The sequence below is a fragment of the Magallana gigas genome, chromosome 2 (genome assembly GCF_963853765.1).
Source record: "Magallana gigas chromosome 2, xbMagGiga1.1, whole genome shotgun sequence".
Lineage (NCBI taxonomy): Eukaryota > Metazoa > Mollusca > Bivalvia > Ostreida > Ostreidae > Magallana > Magallana gigas.
The window spans coordinates 5,058,436-5,077,187 of record NC_088854.1 but is presented as its reverse complement, the minus strand read 5'-3'; the positions used below and the strand labels follow the sequence as shown (position 1 = coordinate 5,077,187).

At 34.8% G+C, this 18,752-nt stretch overlaps 1 protein-coding gene across 1 annotated transcript; it reads right to left on the bottom strand.

Moving 5' to 3' along the window:
* Positions 1 to 2,552: 2,552 nt before the first annotated feature.
* Positions 2,553 to 18,750, bottom strand: LOC105347392 (serine/threonine-protein kinase N2). Its single transcript, XM_034447138.2, has 21 exons — positions 18,609 to 18,750; positions 17,076 to 17,391; positions 15,374 to 15,465; positions 14,753 to 14,921; positions 14,085 to 14,239; positions 13,522 to 13,766; positions 13,059 to 13,210; positions 8,148 to 8,257; positions 7,794 to 7,937; positions 7,613 to 7,688; positions 7,397 to 7,528; positions 6,573 to 6,730; positions 6,216 to 6,427; positions 5,904 to 5,976; positions 5,439 to 5,618; positions 5,171 to 5,322; positions 4,568 to 4,787; positions 4,106 to 4,213; positions 3,934 to 4,014; positions 3,701 to 3,760; positions 2,553 to 3,420 (listed from the first exon to the last, which is right to left on the bottom strand). The coding sequence occupies exons 1-21, from the start codon at positions 18,639 to 18,641 to the stop codon at positions 3,277 to 3,279; spliced, it is 3,012 nt and encodes a 1,003-aa protein (XP_034303029.2). The 5' UTR covers positions 18,642 to 18,750; the 3' UTR covers positions 2,553 to 3,276.
* Positions 18,751 to 18,752: the final 2 nt, after the last annotated feature.

The window sequence follows — 18,752 nt, the reverse complement described above, 5'->3', positions numbered from 1 at the left end:
CAACAAAATAAATGTTCTCTTCTTTGTGAAGCCTAAATCAACCCAAAGTTGACCCAGTTTACATCACTGCCTATGTGTGTCAATGTATTTTTAGCTCACCTGAGCTGAAAGTTCAAGTGAGCTTTTCTGATCACATTTTGTCTGTCGTCCGTCTGTCCGTAAACTTTTCACATTTTCAACATCTTCTCAAGAACTACCAGGCCAATTTCAACTAAACTTGACACAAATCATCCTTAGGCAAAGGGGATTCAAAGTTGTGAAAATGAAGGGCCACACCCCTTTTGTATAGGGTGGGGCCAAAATGGGGTGGGGGTCAAAGTTTTACATAGGAATATATAGAGTAAATCTTTAAAAATCTTCTTCTCAGAAACTAATCAGCCAGGAAAGCTGAAACTTGTGTGGAAGCATCCTCAGGTAGTGTAGATTCAAAGTTGTGAAAATCATGACCCCCTGGGGATAGGTTGGGGCACAATGGGGGGTCGAGGTTTTATATAGGAATATATATAGAGTAAATCTTTAAAATTCTTTTTCTCAGAAACTAATCAGCCAGGAAAGCTGAAACTTGTGTGGAAGTATCCTCAGGTAGTGTAGATTCAAAGTTGTGAAAATCATGACCCCCAGGTGTAGGGTGCGGGTCAAAGTTTTACATAGGAATATATAGAGTAAATCTTTAGAAATCTTCTTCTCAGAAACTAATCAGCCAGATGATTCTTTATCATTGTTAAGACTTTGGCTCCAGGACAAGCTTCGGCCTCATAAGAAGGTTCAGAGTTTGATGTAGCTTTATATCCCATATATAAACAATTGTTAAGGATCTTTTTGAGAACTGCAATGCTCAACATGTGATATGACTATAAAATCATCCTGTTAGAAAAGAGACTAATGGTTATAAACATAAGAATATCCAGGGGGAAAAATGGATTTTATTCATACAGGATCTACATGTATTATTGTACATTGTCCAGATAATGTGTATTATGACTCCATAAGCTGATTTTATCTACCAGTGTTCCTGAGGTGAGCGATGTGGCCCATGGGCCTCTTGTTTTAAATATATTATATTCATTGTACCGTAAGCAACAATGGTCTACCGTATGTCGACACAACATTTCGTAGCAGTAAATTTAATATTAAAATAAATGCCAATCGTTGTTGGCTGTAAGCCTTCTTGTTAAAACATCGCAGAATCCCCACTGAGCAACATGAATCTAATCATGTCAATTTTAAGCTCTTAATACCGGTATCAATTTTATTAACTCTTTCCGCATAACACGTACTCGATATACTGTTTTGTTTTAATTTTGTTTGTGTTAACTGTTAGTTTCATCCTATTTTTTGTTTGTTTCAAGTTCATATTGGAACCTTTTACCTAATTATATCACAACTTTATATTGAAGTACATATGTATGATTTCATAAGTGGAAATTTTGTTCATATTTTGTAAGTCCAACTTTTGGAAATCATATATTCCAGCACCTTAATATAAAAGTACACTTATAACACAAAAATATATATTTCAACATTAAAGCTGTTGATCCGATAGCCCTAAATTATCCTAGGGAACAATTATTTGTTTGTATCATAAATTTGCCATTTTTGTTGGTAAATATGTAATATTATTAGTCTTTAAAAATACACTCCATTTAACAATAAAAAAAAGATACTTTGTTAAATTTTCACCATTTACATACTTTGGGTCAGTACATGGTGTCACGCAGATGCATATAATACTCATTACAGCTAAGGGGTCCGACTTGTCAATTCACCCGATGAACGATTTCAATTCTTTATTATTTTTCATTACACCTCACGCGGACAAACATGCTACAACCTTATAAAAAGCCCGAATTAAATCTTCATGCATATATATATCAGGCACGTAGAATTCGGGGGGGGGGGGGGGAGGGGCGGCTGGATGCACTTTCCGTCGCAGAAAACATTTTCTTTATTAATTATGAAGTTGGCCCCTCCTTTTTGGGGACCCTTTAAAATTGAAAAAAAATAAGGAAATGAACAGTGAAATTAAATTTATTGGTATACTACGCTACCCCAACCTCAGATTAGCATTTTCATGATTTTAGACAAGTTGCTTTTTTTCGTAAAAAAATTATTTTTGCTTGTAAAGATATTTTGGACAACTCTGTCCCATTTCAAAAACGGTGCTACGTGCCTGAAGACTCATTATAAAACCTTGTAATATGTAGACCCCCCTTCTTAGGTGTTCATATTTAGTACTCAGAAAAAGTAAAGAAGTACACAATCTACGACGATTGTTACGACGTTCGTAACATTTGGCGAACACTGTTTTTATTTTAATTCCAGAAAACAATAATGCAAATTTCAGAATTGTAATGCATGAATTATTTTTGTACCTACAGTATATAAATCTCTCTTCAGGAACTTGATGTGTTCACAATAATGATTAATTAATATATATCAATAAACGGTGTGTTCCAATAAACATCCAGTGCATGGTACTGCCTAATTAGAACTAATTGTCACAACGCAATCAGTTGGTCTCCAGTCGCATTAAATAATAGACAACAATTGAATAAGGTTATTTATTTTATTCATAATAATTCCCAATAAAATAACTGGGCAATGAATTCCCTCAGTAGCAACAATCATAATGTAGTGTGTACAAATCTAATGCTCTACTTGTCTGTTGATATCTCCAGGTATTCACTTCATTCATTAGTTGGCTCCCGTGTAAGTACACAGATACTGTGATTCACACACACACATCCAAAGACTACACAAATATCACAGTAAGGGGGGAAGAATTCCTCACAAAGACCATGCACCCAGGGATCATCTAACCCAGGGGCGGCCCTCTCACACTCTTGTATAGTCCCTACCTATATTATGACTAAATGCACCAACATTTAAACCCTTGTAGATTTGCACAACTCTTTGGAGTTAATTTATTCCCTGTAGATACAGAAATAAACATACAGTAACGATGGACATCCCTGCTCCAGAACTAATGACAATGATACAGAGGGGTCAGTGTGAATTTGTTCAGGTTTAGGAGCGAGAAATGTCAAGTGCACATATGCTTGTTATTTTATCTTCAACATGAAAGCAGTTTTTGTCCTAACATATAATACTTAGAGGCATTAGATCCAAGCATCATTCACAGTGTTAGCAATATATTAATCCTTATTGCTGTTTTCCCTACTTGCTTGATCAATGCCAGTGAAAAATGCTGGCAACATACATCTTGGAAGAAATACTGAAGCAGAGGCTAAGTGACCTTTGAACTTTGTCACAATGCTAGCACCAATCAGCAATGTAGTTAAAGTCTCTAAACTGTAATTGATCTTCAGCAGATAAAGATTTGCGGTCTTTGGCAGGAGTTAGCACGGGTTTCTCTTGAGTAAACTCTTCATCAAAATTGCTCACATCCTCAGAATATTTCTACAAAAACAGAAAATCCAGGTCAAAATAAGTATAAAATATAAAATGAATTATATGCCATGTCCAACAGTTATTTAAAGATACTTTGCAACACAAGAATAAATGGAATTAAGTTAAATAAAAATTCTGAATGCATAAAATTAAGACATAAAAATTGAGCATTAAAACAATATTGATAAGATAATGTTATAGTAATTCTGTTATTGACCACCACAATGTAGTAGAATACAAATGTACTACTCGGTGTATTAGTACCGGTACTTTGCAATCATAAACTCACCACAGTGGGAACAAATGGAGGCTTGACTTTCTTCATCAGCAGGTCATCCCAAGATAAATTCTACAACAGATACAAACACAAAATCATATCTAATAATTCCAATGGAATAAAACAACAAGGAAATCCAGGATTCACCTTAAGCATTATAGATGTTTAATCCACTAATCTAGTGTAAAGCAAGATTACTTCAATATTAAGAAAAATTTTGGATAGTACACAGTAACAAAACTAACCCTGAAGAAAGCTTGCTTCTTGACGTCTTCTGCATCTCTCTCACTGGATCCCAAGCGGCGATCAGGATTCCGTCTTAGAAGCTGCAATGGGAAAAACAAAGAGATTGCTTCACAAAGTGACCAATTACAGAAGCAAGAACATACATAAAGCGAACAATACAATGGCACACACCCTTCTCATGATGGCAATGGATTCTGTTGACAAGAAGCGGGGGTATCTGACTTCTTCATTCACAATACTGTCAAACACCTCTTCTTCATCATCTCCAGGGAATGGTGACTGAAAAGTGAAACAGGCAGAAATACAAACGACAAACCCATATGTGTAACCAAACAACAGTTTATAATTTACAGTGAACACTGGTCAAAATACTACCCATCAGATCTACATTAACATTTAAGGCATGAATTTTAAGTTATTAAACTATTATCAAATTTTAAAATAATATTTAAGATATTTTAGCTTTGAAATTTCAATATTTTCCTATACTTTTTAACAATGCTCATCTTGTTAAGAAGAGCCACAGCCATCCAGCTGTTTAAATCAATCCTTTGCGAGAGTAACAAGTTCCTGGTCTACATAAATCAATCCTATGTGAGAGTAACAAGTTCCTGGTCTACAATCTTCACTTACCTCTCCCACCAACATTTCAAAGATAAGAACACCTAGGCCCCACCAGTCCACAGACCTCGTGTAGGAGGTCTCCGTCAGCACCTCAGGGGCCAGGAACTCGGGGGTGCCACAAAACGTACTCGTTCTGTCCCCAAAACCCATCCCCTCCTTGCACAACCCAAAGTCAGCAATTTTTAAGTAGCCTTCCTGATCCAACAGTAAGTTATCTAATTTCAAATCTCTGGAAAGTAGAGAACCTATGATATGTAATTACAATAGCCTAATCAACACAAAAACAACTTTATTGTAAAAACATTTTTTTATTGAACTACTAAACAACTGGGATCTGGCACAAGTTCTGATGGTTTGGTTTAAATATTTTTTATTGTATAAAACTCAATGGGACGAGCACAATTTCCAAAACTTATTAAGCTCTCTCCCCAAGTTCTGGATACTTGACCACTGTCTCCCTAATCACCTCTTAAATAGTGACTTAAGAATAACATTCTAATATTTCCTGTTAAAAATCTCATTTACTCTTTCTGATGAGAAATGACAAAAACAAAGTTAAATCTATACTGCAGTTTATTCTATGAATTTTTTTTTTGAGAGGTGTTGACTTACCTGTACACAATATTATGTTCATGTAGGTATTGAAGCCCCAGAACCACACAACCCGAGTAGAACACAGTCCGAGGCTCTGAGAAGACGTCACTGTGAATGTGCATCATCAAATCACCACCACAGGCATACTCCATCACAAAAACAACGTGAGCCTGAAATCAAACCTCACAGCATTATAGGCTACATATCAAAGTAATCATTTATTGATCAAATAAAATTCAGAGTAAGATGTGAGTTTTACATTGTACTTTGGGATTTAAAATACTACCTCAGTTTGGAAACAAGCAAATAAATTAACAAGGAATGGATGTCGCATGGAATTAATAACTTCAAATATTCTCTTTTCAGACATCAAGCTTTCCACTTCATCCCGAGCGATGATGTCTGGTTTCTTCAAAGCTTTCAAGGCATAATATTCATTGGTATTTTTGTACTCCGCCAAGATAACCTATCAGAGAGGAATTAATATTTCAGAAAATCATTAAGGACACCTGTAATTCAATTGCCTCCGATTTAAAGACTATCCATTCCTACCGTAATAAAGAATGGAATTTACCACAAAATAACTCAGTGGATAATCATAATCAGGAAACTCATGAAATATATATTTAAGAATGACAAAGACATATATCTATATACAGACATTTATACATATACTACTATTTAAGAAGCTTTATAAATTCTAAGACATCAACAAACACACAAGAAAGCATTCAGTAGCAAAGATTCCTACTTTTCCGAAATGCCCTCTTCCCAGTACACTTATTGGCCTGAACTCATCCATGTTCACATGCTGGCTTGAATAGCTGCGTAATAAAAAAAAAAGTAGCCAAGATAAGTTGGTGCTGGTACAGTTCCTTACAATAATAGGATCAAAGAACAACCACAGTCACTGTAATAGCAAATAAAGGTCATGGAAATCAGCATGCATGGAGTAGTGAGTTTCTGACAAAGAGTGACAGGATGATAAGCACAAAAGAAAGAATAAAATAATAAAAAGCATAAATACAGAACTTCACAAGTGAAGAAGTGAAAGTAAACCTACTCTGGTTCAACTGCATAAGATTGTTGTCTGGAAGACTTGGGGGTTTCCATCACCGCCGTTGAGGCAGGGCGGGGCTGGGCTGTGGGGGGTGAGGGCGCTCGGTAGTCCTTGTAAGACACGGGCCGGGCATTAGAGGGTTTAGGTTCCAAGTTGTCCAGATCAATCACACTGGACTGGTCGTCGGGCAGAAAATCAAAAGATTTCAAGGCGTCCTGTAATAACAAGTAAATCTGCTGGTCAAACTGTAATTTATTCCGTTTCTCATGATAAGATTGTCTGTTGACAAGATTGCTAGGACTATTGAGTAAGTTTCTCTGTATCTCTCTTTTTCTATTTATCTTATTCTTGTTGCAGTACCTGTACAGCTCGCTCCTGCTGGTGAGGGGGTGTGGTGAATTCTTTTTGTGCATAAAGTATGGAAGGTGGGGAAGAATCAGGCATCCGTGGTGGTCTCTCCTCAGTTGGCTCAAAATTAATCTGGTGAATAGGGGGCCCCCTGTCTGATGCCATAATGCCTGTCAAAATATACAGACAGTACAGAGCAGAGTCTTCACCTTTACACCTTGTGACAATCAACCATCAGATATATATGTACAGTAAAACTTGATTAGTACGAACACGGATATAGCGAATTCTCGGATATAGCGAAGTTTTTTGTGTGTCCCCGGTGAAATTCGTAACAAATTTGTGCAAAATTTTACGGTTATAACGAATTCGGATATAACAAATTTATGGATATAGCGAACTGATTTGGAGTCCCGTAGAGGTGAATAATAACAATATTTAACACCTTTATAACGAATTACTTTACAGTTTAAAAAAGTTTGCACTATTATTTAACAAAATAGTTTGAATGAACTTATTTTCATACAATTTTTTCAATTCACAATCCGATTATTGAAGGTATTAACGTAATGTATTTCTGTTTGAGCCTCAATTAGCAAACATTTTTGTCTAGTGAAAGAACATGTATATAGTGAATTCGCTGTATATATTATTACGAATTCGTCATACAGATATGACGAATTACGGATATAACGAAGTAATTCCATTGGTCCCTAGGACTTCGCTAAAACCAAGTTTTACTGTATAAATCTAATCAACGTCCTGAGCATATTCTGAAAAAGTACATGTATCTTAAGGTAATGTCAAATTGATTCACTTGGATATTGAATGCATACCAGGGGAGGTAATCTGTGTAGGTGGGGTGAGTGCATTGGAGTCCACACATTGCTGAGGCAGCGACCTTTTCATGAGACGACCCCAAGTAGCCACATTGATATTCACTTGCTTAGCTCTCAAAATATCCTTTCCTAAATACAAAACCACATCTTACAGTACACATCAATGACATCGTATCTAAGTAGGTGTTTTTGTATAAACCAAACTATCTCTACCTTTGTGCTTGGGGAATATTTTTCTCTGTCTTTGTAGCTTTGGCCTTCTGGACAAAGAAGGATTTAAAAATGTAATCTGAAATGATAATGTGCATACATGCATATGGGACAGCACTCAAAACATGCAAATCAAACACTGAAACATGAATAAGACGGGTATTGGCAAGAGTAAGAGACGGACCTCAGCGAACAGGATTCCCTGCGGCTCCAGATGGATGGCCATTCCGTGGCGCTGGTTATCCAGGAAGTCCTCCAGACGCAGGAACTTGATAGCTGCCATCTGTCTCCAGTCCCGCCAGTATATTGCTATTTCTAATTCTCTAGACTGCAGACAGAGAAAGGTGTGTTATTACAATGTAATGTTCATACAATCACTGTTTAGTTGTCCAGTGTACATACAAATAAAATTTTCTGGTATACTGGTCAAAATCATTATTACAATATTAACCTAATTCATAAACTTGCGTGTTATAGTAAGGAATTGAGTTTTATCCAGCCTATTCTATACAAATACTGCTTTACATGATTGGCTTACCCTATCAAGTTCTATACTAATTCTATTATCCCAGCACTGCTGACTGTGAGACTTCCAGCTAGTCTGGGCCACCTGTAGGTTGTCTAGTTTCACAACCGCCATCACCTCACCTAAAACATCACATATATATAATAAGTATTACTAAATAACTATTAAGTCAATATTTGACTGCAACTAGAGCAAAGCTCGTTGCAAAGCAACGAGTGGGTCTTCCGTTAATGTTGGAAGTAAAGCTGGAAGTTCCTGTAAGAAGCAGAGCTCTTAAACCAATAACAAGAATTACTTAGATAAAAAGATGAAAAAATCGAATATTCCTGGTAAGACTTAACAAAATACGAATGATTTAAAGTACGACTTAACAAAAACCTTTCCGATTTTAAGAACGACTTAACAAAAAAAATCCGAATGTGTTCAAGTACGACTTAGCAATTATTTTTGGTACGAGTTAATTTTGCTTTGAACATTACGCTATTTTTTAAACCAAGGACGCGGAATCAAAATTTCCGGAAAAATCAATTTTTAAACCCCGATATCTCTGTAATGCATCGTCCGATTTTCAAACGGATTTCGGGTTTCGTATTCAGCATGACCAACTCTACAAATCTCGTAAACATTTGAAATTAAAACGAAAAATTCGAAAAATCGAAAATTTTAAAACACTTCCGGTTTGGACCGGAAATGACGGAAACTAAAATCCAGCCTTATGTCCAAATAAAAACGATCAATGCTTCAACACAGAATATTCCAAGTCTCTATCTTGAAGCGTTTTTGAAAAACGCCCTGGACAAAATCACTTTTTTAAAATTTAAAAATTGACGTAACGTAAAAACGGAAGTGACGTTGTTGTTAAAAAATTAACATCTTTGAGGGACATTGATGTTCCATAATCTCTGAAAGTTTCATGTAAATCCGTTGAAAACTTTTTGAGGTATAAAGGTTTAAAAAAGTCAGAAAAATAAAGAAAAAGAATAATAACTAGACATGATCTCGTTGCGAGCAACGAGGAGGTCTTCCGTCCGATTTTTAGAAGAGGAAATGACCTTGCCTTTCATCTTCATCAACGAAACATATCAAGAAATGCAGATGTGATCTAAAAGAGCGATGGGTGAAGGATTATACACCCCATTGGATCACTACTGAGGGACCAACCCCATTTTATTTGATATCAAATAAGAGGTCTTTTGAATTCAATACATTTTGTGTAAAAAGTTTAAAAATTTGTTACCGTTCTTGATTTATCTGGAAGAGATCGTGGGAATGGATAACAAACAAGTTTTGGTTGCAGATTGTTAACCTCATTTTTTTTTGCGTGTTTTGTTCAATATTTCTTCTTAAAATTCATTTATTTTTTTTATTTTGGGACGTTGATAATAAGTTCGGACTAAAGTTATGGTTACATATTGTTGAATACTGCTTTTCAATTTTTTTTTTATTTTGAGATATTGAAGATCAAAATGTTGGACTTCTGGTCCCTTAAAATCCCTAATTAAGGAACATAGGTGTAAACAATTTTCGTGTATAGGTACATCACATTTCGATTAACATAATTGCCTCTGTAATGTATTACTAAATATTTCATAATTAAAAGTTATGGTTAAAAGACTTTAGAGCCTTAACGGCCCCTAATCGAAGGACCAGCCCCTTTTCTTGATGTGAAAAGAAAGCTCTACTCATTTTACACACATTTTGTTCAACAAGTGTTTAGAAAGTATGTACCGTTCAAGAGAAATCTGGAGAAGATCATTTTAGGGGCCAACCTTTATAACTCCTTTTAGGAAGTTATTAACAAATAAAGTTATGGTTACATATTGTTGAATACTGCTTTTCAAATTTTTTTTTATTTTGAGATATTGAAGATCAAAATGTCGGACTTCTGGTCCCTTAAAATCCCTAATTAAGGAACATAGGAGTAAACAATTTTCATGTAAAAGTACATAACATTTCGATTAACATAATTGCTTCTGTAATGTATTACAAAATATTTCACAATTATTAGTTATGATTAAAAGACTTTAGAACTCTATCGGCCCCTAATTTGAAGGACCAGCCCCTTTTTCTTGGTGTGAAAAGGAAGCTCTTGTCATTTCAAACACATTTTTTTCAACAAGTATGTAGAAATTATATACAATTCTAGAGATATCTGGAAGAAATCGTTTTAGGGGCCGACCCTATAACTCCTGTTAGGGACCGAATAACAAACAAATTATGGTTGCAAATTCTTAACGACATTATTTGGAGCATCTTTTCTTCAACATTGCTTTTCAAAATTTCTCTCCATTTTCAGATATATAAGATCAAAATTTCGGACTGCCGGCCCCTTAAAATCCGTAATTACGTAACAAAAGAGTAAACAATTGTCATGTATAGGTACATAACATTACGATGAACATAATTGCTTCTATAAAGTATTACAAAATATTTCACAGTAAAAAGATATTGTTTGAATACTTTAGAGCCCTTTCGGCCCTTAATTTAAAGGGCCAGCCCCTTTTCCATGATGTCAAATGAAAGCTCTTGACTTTTTAGAGTTTTTTTGTTCTACAAGTCTTAACAAAATACTTTTGAGAAAAAAGATATTCAAAGAAAACCACAAAAAAATCATGACGCTTTTTATCTCAATTTTTAGGCTCAGGCGAGCTTCGGTGTTTTTTGTCACAAAACAATGAAAATGCTTCTGTCATATCTACAATCATAGGTCTACAAACCCTGAAAATTTGAATCAAATATCTGTTTTCGTTTAGGAGAAAATCACCGGACAAGCCAACCCTTTAAATATCGTAAAAACGTCAATATCTTTAAAACGGAAATGACGTCATCAATATAAAAAATTTCCAATAAGGTTCAGATCAATATGTGTAAGTTCTGAAAGTTTCATTAAAATCAGTCAAGCCGTTCCCGAGAACTCGCGTGCACAAAAATGCGTAAGAAAAAAAAAGAAGAATAATAATAAGGGAAACAGAAACAAAGCAATAACAAGAAGGTCTTCCGTTGGAAACGGAAGACCTTAATAATAATAATAATAAAAAGAAACAATAGAATAACAAGAGGGTCTTCCGTTGGAAACGGAAGACCCTAAAAAGTGTTTTTGTGCCAATTATAATCACATGAAAATAATGACTTTATATGTATTAAACTATTGATATAATATGTAAACCCAGGGATAGACATTAACTTTTAAATTCACTTGCCCTTCGGGCAAGTGAACTCAAATTTTGACATGCCCGAATCTTAAACTTGGTTGCCCGAATTTAGTAAGAAGAAAAAGTTAAACACACTGTAAATCAATTTTATTGATATAAACAAGTAGTAATATGCCAATAATGTTAATCTACAGTACATAGGCAAGTGGATCTTGATAATCAGTTTTCCAAGAATCAACAAATCCCCGTTTTCTTTTAAGTTCGTATTTTTTTTAATTTTCAGTAGACTCTTTTGATTCTTTTGATTTACTTTAATTTTGTTTCCCCCAATACATTTAAAAAGAGAAGACTGCAATGCCATGACGTTTAATAAAACCGAACTATCTTCGTTTCCATCAACACACGTGTTTGTGAAATAATTAAGTCGTACGACAAATGCATTCATAATATCGCGACATGCACATGGTTTGGCTCTTTATCGTGACAGCACATACCGTAATATGAAGAAAAAAACTGTCATCGAGCACATGGATATAAATTCGCGCGATCTGTAAATCAATGTAACAAGAATGTCATATGGAACGACTTACTTAAAGTTAAACGCTAAGGTAACAGAAGACTGAAGAGTTCCAATTCGGAAAGGATGTTGATTTTATGATAAAAATTATTTGTAACCAAAACAAGACGTACTTTTAATCAGAAATTTTACTTGCCCGATCGGACAAGTCTAACCAGAGTTTCACTTGCCCGAATAGAGATTTTACTTGCCCCGGGCAATCGGACAACCGTTAATGTCGATCCCTGAAACCAATAAGCTTTAAAATGATATGATAAAGACATGAAACATGTAATTTTTGAGCATGACTTTTTTTTGGGGTTGTGTATACTTTATTAAAAAAAAAATTTCAAAAACATTAAAAAAAAAACAAAAAAAAAACTTACAGAACAAAATCATTCTGACCAATGAATATATGTGTAAAAATGATTTAAAACTTTGTTAAATAAAAAATGCTTATGTATTCGTATACAACTGCTGAAAATGATTTCCTTTAAGAGACCACCTGGTATAAATAGGCTTTTTAGAAATCACTTGACTGGTTAATTAAATGCAGTATGTTAGACTGTACATAGTTTTCCTTCCTATCCATCGTACATTTCAGCATGATATAGCTTGTGTTGCACAGATAATCAGATATCACAAATTATGTAACTCAGAAGGAGACACACTCCAGAGTAATATCAAATGACAAGCACCGACTTGATGCCATTGATCCCTCCAGCTTCCTCTTTAGGTAGCCTTTTTTTGGCATAGTTAGACTACATACATGTATGTGTATGTAAAACTAGTCTTATTGTCCCACTCTACTTTGAGCATATACTGGATGCATTACTAGTATGTCTACGTGAACAAATGCTTCCTTGTAGTGGCACATGTAAACACTCTCAATATCAAGTGTCGAGTGCACATATTTTGTAACAAATTTCCTGATTACATAACCCAAAATAAAATCCCACCCATAAATAGAGGAATCAAATTCTGAGAACAACAAAACTGTTAGCATATATATTCATCATGAGTGGTAGGCATGAAGAAGAACATTTAAATTTTAAATATCAAATATCAGAAATTGCTTTTTTATGAAATTATAGTATATGGATAAAAAATTAGATCTAAAATTTTAAGGTAGATGTGATGGTTGATATAATGACCATCCCACCTCCTTAATATCTTATACTGATTGACTCGACTTTAGTTCTATACAACACTAACTTGACAACTCCTCTTTGACAGTGTAGGTCTTGGTGCTGCTACGCTTGGACCTGAGTAAACTTTTGCTTTCACCAGGACTTGACAGGAGAAGTTGAAGGTTGTCTTTTTTTCTTCCAGGAATGTCTTCTAGTAAACCTTGGCACCCCACAAGCCTATGGACAAAATACAGGACTAAGTTGGACCTTATGTACAATGTACAGGTAATAAGTCTGAGGAAGCCATTGTCAGTGCTAGACACTAGCACAGTCTCCATTTGCAATACTCTGTTTGATAAATTTAAAACTGGAGCATATAAAAACTGCACTTCACGAATAAATAAAAAAACCATACAATAGCAAAACCATAAAAACGTTTTCAATAATAGAGGCTGAAAACAACGTACTACATGTAGTATGAATATCATCGCGTGAGAAAGATAATGCATCATTTGCTGCATTACCTAATCTTCCCTCTGGGCACTTACCTAACCTCCAATTTGCCGGTAATGGCCGCTGCCTTGGAGAATGGCGAGGAATTTTGTGACTTGGAGGAATCCCGCGTTAATGTGTTGTCTTTGGACGCGTAACCAGGGGACACAGTAATAGTGTCCAACTCCTTCTTTAACATTTCAATTTTTTTAGACTTGGGTTCAAGTTCATTGCACCGATTTTCCAGGGAGATTCGTAACAGCTCAAGTTTTTGACTTGATTCTTGTAATTTCAGGGTTGCCTGAAAATTAATGATGATGACAATGAAAAGTTACATATAATAAATAAACTAAAAAAAATCTGTTGTATTTAAAGTCACATTCAATTAATATCTAAACCAAAGAACAATATTTTATTTTGACTTTTGAATAATAAACTAAATATTCATGAAAACTGATATGTATGAATATACATGTACTTATATATACATTTGTTTAGAATGAATATGGATTTATACAAAAGATCAACAAAGAAATATATGATGTAACACTATTATAATGTTATAATGTGAGTGTGAGATCCTATGTGATTTGGTGAGATGGTGTAGCTGCTGCTGTACCTCTTTCAGGGCCTTGCTGTCCGGCGACTTGCTGTTCTGAAGAAGCTTCATCACGTTCTTAGCTCCCTCCTGGACAGCTGACTCGATCCTGAAATGATGTCGCAACTCCTCGATTCTTAGCTCCAGAGGAGACAGCACCTCGCACCGCTGACTTGCTGCAATCAGAGGGAACCGATTTAATTTACTTGGTCATAGGCTATTGAAGTCTTGAATTGTGCTGTCAGGTTTGTATACTGATGCTGGGGTTACTCTGGATATGGGATTAGAACCCAATCACATTCAATGTCAAAGACTAATTAATGTGCATTTTACATGCACAGTACAGAAGATGCTTAGAGCTTATTTAAAATAGAGAGCCATGTGTCAACACTCAATTAACACCATCAATTTTGAATACCTGTACATATTGGAGTATTTTATAAAGGAGTTGGATGGGAAAATTAATAAATCATTTGTATCAGACAGAATACCTTAAAGAACTAGTACGTGTATTGACAAAAATGATGTGTTTCATAAAAGGAAATGGATGGAAGAGTTAGCTCATTTGTACCAATCATCAGGCTAATTAATTTTGAATGCCATTACATATTTAGGTATTTCACAGGGGAAAGTTCAGACTAATTGAAGAGTTTGTCAATCATCAATATCAGTTTCCAGACAGAATTTACCATCATCCATATTGGTTGCATCCTGAGTGACTTTCAGAATCTGCATTCTGATAATTTCCATCTTGGTTTTGGCATCTGACAACATCTGCTGGGCCTCAGCGAGCATCTTTTTGTCCCGGAAGTTCCCACTGCTGTACATATTGATCATGTTTTCTGCTCCCTGTTTAACCTGTCAACAAATCAAAACATGTTGTCACATCTCATATCTACGTAAATGTTAATCATATTATTCCCAGCTATGTAGATCCTGAAGTCAATGTTGTAGTATGTAATTTGATGACAAAAAGATACACGATGCAGTTTAAGTCAATAATCTTGCTGAGACCCCTTTTAGAGATGACCTCTTTTTAAATAAAATTAACTGGCATTGTATTATGTAAGGTCTATTAAGTTGATTGCAAATATTTCTGTATCGATTTATGTCCTGCCTTAATTGTATCAAGTCCCCATTTTGACTTTGATGTCACAACGTACCTGCTATAAGTTATCCTGATATCTAAATGTTTCTGTTGTGAGTTCTGATGATGTCAGAGTTCTCATCTTGATTTTGATGACACAATCGTTATGCATTGAGATTGATCTTGATTGTAATGTCACTGTGTTTATGACTTCAGGACTCACCTTATTTTCAATGTTGTACTGTTTCTGCAGTGATGTAAGCCTCTGAGATACGGGGTCCATATCACCAGCATCTTTTTCTCGATCTTTGTCTTCTAAATATAAAACAAGAGATTTATAACACTGAAACAGATATCACATCATAGATGGGGTTATATTTACTTTATAAATGTATCTACCAAGTTACTACAGAAAACTCTCTCATTAATGTATTTGCTGTTAGAATATATTAGCTGTAAATATTCTGTTATCATTGCATACTGGTAGTCACTAAGTGGTTCTTTTTCATTATAACTCTTCTCACTTTTTTAAGGGCACATAGTGCATGTATTGGGAAGGCAATTTAGAGGTGATTAAGTACTGATTTTAGTAAAATTTATGAATTATAATCAGTTTATCCTGTAAACCTTGAAACTAAAAAAATCCATATTAAATCTTATATCTAAACATTTCAAAGTGACATTTATTTGCTGTCCGATTTTTTTTTTCCTTCCAAAACATGGGGAAGAGTGAAAAAAGGAAATTTTCCTTAGGCTGCATAAATGCTATAATCATCAAACTTTCAATTAAGAAGTTCTTACAATCAATAGACAACACCAGACACAACTAGCTAATCTGTCACAAACGGACGAAAAATGGGAGGATCGTCATATTGCATAACAGATATTTTTAAAAATCCAATAGTGTCTTCTCCAACAATACAAAGCATCTATTCAGTACATACAGGATCAATACATGTCAGTGGATGCAACACTTGTGTTTCCAAACTTGCAACAATGCACAAAATATAATATATTGATAAAATCCCAATATAATCATTCTGCATACCACATATTATTACTGTAAAAAAAAAAGTTTGCCACAATGAATTTTATAATCTGTTGACCAGTGCTGACCTATCAAAGTGGGCTGTCTATGATGTTTTTAAGCCCCTCTAATGTCTTATGGACATCTATTGACTTTAACTCGCTCAAGTGGTAATAAAACATAAGGAGTAAAATAAAACAGAGCAAGGATGCAGTGTTATTTACAGACAACTGAAGTAGCTTGTGTGTCAGTGCCTCTTAGGGAATCAGTATATCTTACACCGGCAATTCTCTCATGTTTAACTAACAACTACTAGGTTTCGGTTAAAATACTTCATGTGGTGTCTAAATATGGAAATATTCAATCTGTATATTATTAAAATCTTATTGGATGTACACATATCAACGTTTGCAACACCTATATACATATCTATCTCCAATTTATTTTTCTTTATTACATTTTACAATGCAAATGGTAAATTAACTGCAGGGATTCAGAGAAACAAATTAATTTATTAATAACATAATGAAAAACTGACCCTGGCTAATTGATCAGAAGATTATTAGAGCCATTTTAACCAGGCCTAAGCCCTTGGACTTTTAGTGGCACAAAACTATCTATATCGTGCCTCAAAGCAAGTTAAAAATGACACTGGTTTCAAGCAAAATTTACACTGATTGCATAGTCATAGCTAAAAAGCCAGACAAATCTTGTTGATTTCAAAGATATATGACTGAGTGGCCTACAATGAAATAGACAGGCCTATGTCAGTCACATTGCTTTTTGAAACAACTACCCAAAGTCCAAGCTCTTGTTCAAATGGTTCTAATTAAGAAGAAATAATTTTTCACTCCAAAGAATAGACTAGAAATGGTAGATGTTAGATTTCAGACATTACCTGCGAGAGAATCATGAAAACTGGTACTGTTGGACACCAATAGATAGGCGTTAATTTCCTGGAGGTCAGTCTGAAGCTCCTTCAGCTTATTGTTTGACTTCTTCACGATGCTCTGGACATCAGATAAACTCTTCTTGTCGGTGGTGGCCTCCTTTAACTTTTCTGCCCCTTCCTTGATCTTCATCTCTTTTCTAATTTCCTTTTTGAGATGTTCCCTCATCTCCTCCAGCCTCTGCTGAAGGTCAAACTCAGTTAAGCTGGGGTCAAACCCAAACCTCTTTCCTATCTCGGTGTACGAGTTGACCACGGCACCTCCCTGTTTAAAACAATTAACAATGACATAACTATTTATGTAACTTTACTGACTAAATCTGAACAAAATGTTTGGTTCAACTGCCAATTGAATCAGTGATGTTAAATTCTTAACATACTAAAATGGAAAAACATGATACTGAGTTAAGTTTTTCTTAAAACAGAAATTTTGTCCTGCACATGTATTTAATTTTTAATTCATTTAGTTCAGAAAGAAAATTATCCAATATCTTAACATTTTAAGGAAATACATTTAATATGACACATACTCTTAGAGATAAAAATTAGAGCGACTCTTCCAAATATTTCCTGCTGACTTAAGTGTCTTTTATATCTACATGTATCAGTCGTTCATGGTGTGTCAAAGTATCAGTGTCATGTTGTATCATATCAATAAAGTATACAAAATAGCGGTTCAAATATCATTGTGTTTAAATACACGATACAACACACTGTTTCCTTATATTAGGCAAGGTCAATAAATAATAATACTGAATAATACACTAATTTACAAGCATAATGTTTGGATGTGACAAGTACATATTCACAATATTTATCATATTTCTGATTTTGATTTCATAGAATTATCTCAACTTTCAGCTCAGTTCAACATGTATGGAAAATTATTTCTTGATAAGGAATGAACAATTCTCTATATCACCTTGCACCAATCTAACAATTCACTGGTCATGTAAATCCATATCCTGAAGTACTGTGAATGGCTTTTAAAAAATGAGTCAACAGTGAAATGAATCTATCTATGTAGTATTATGGTACATTGGAATTCAATTGACTCATCATCACCTTATTTACCAATTCCAGGAAGTGTCATCTTAAAGACATATAATAATTATTCATAGTTTAATTTCTAAAGCAAATGAACCAGTAGAAAAGCAATTCTTACACCTTCACTTTATGAAATCATCAAATTAATCTTGGCTTTGTCTTCACACAAAACTTGAACACTTCCAGTCCCTCAATATAAGATTATTTGATGCACGTAACATCGTGATATGTGTATACCCCCCTACCCCACAGCGCTCTGGTGGTTCCAAAATAAGCTAACGTACGTAGGCCTAAGCTAGGGAGGGTCGGGGCGGAGTCATCAGAGGTAAACACGGTTCTTAGAACAGCCGTTATACACAGTTTCCAGAATTTTTGTTTATATAGTTTACGAATTAATTAAGTCACACACTGATCGAACTTTAAATCTGTATTTACCTGATAGTAGGAGGTGCCCGAGTCTGTCGCCATCTTTGTTGTTTTTCTGACAAGGAAATGAGTTTCCGAGACGAGGTAAAATATTAGGCAACGAAACTTCCCCTCTCAAAGACCGGTTTTAATCATGAAACCGTCAATTATGTA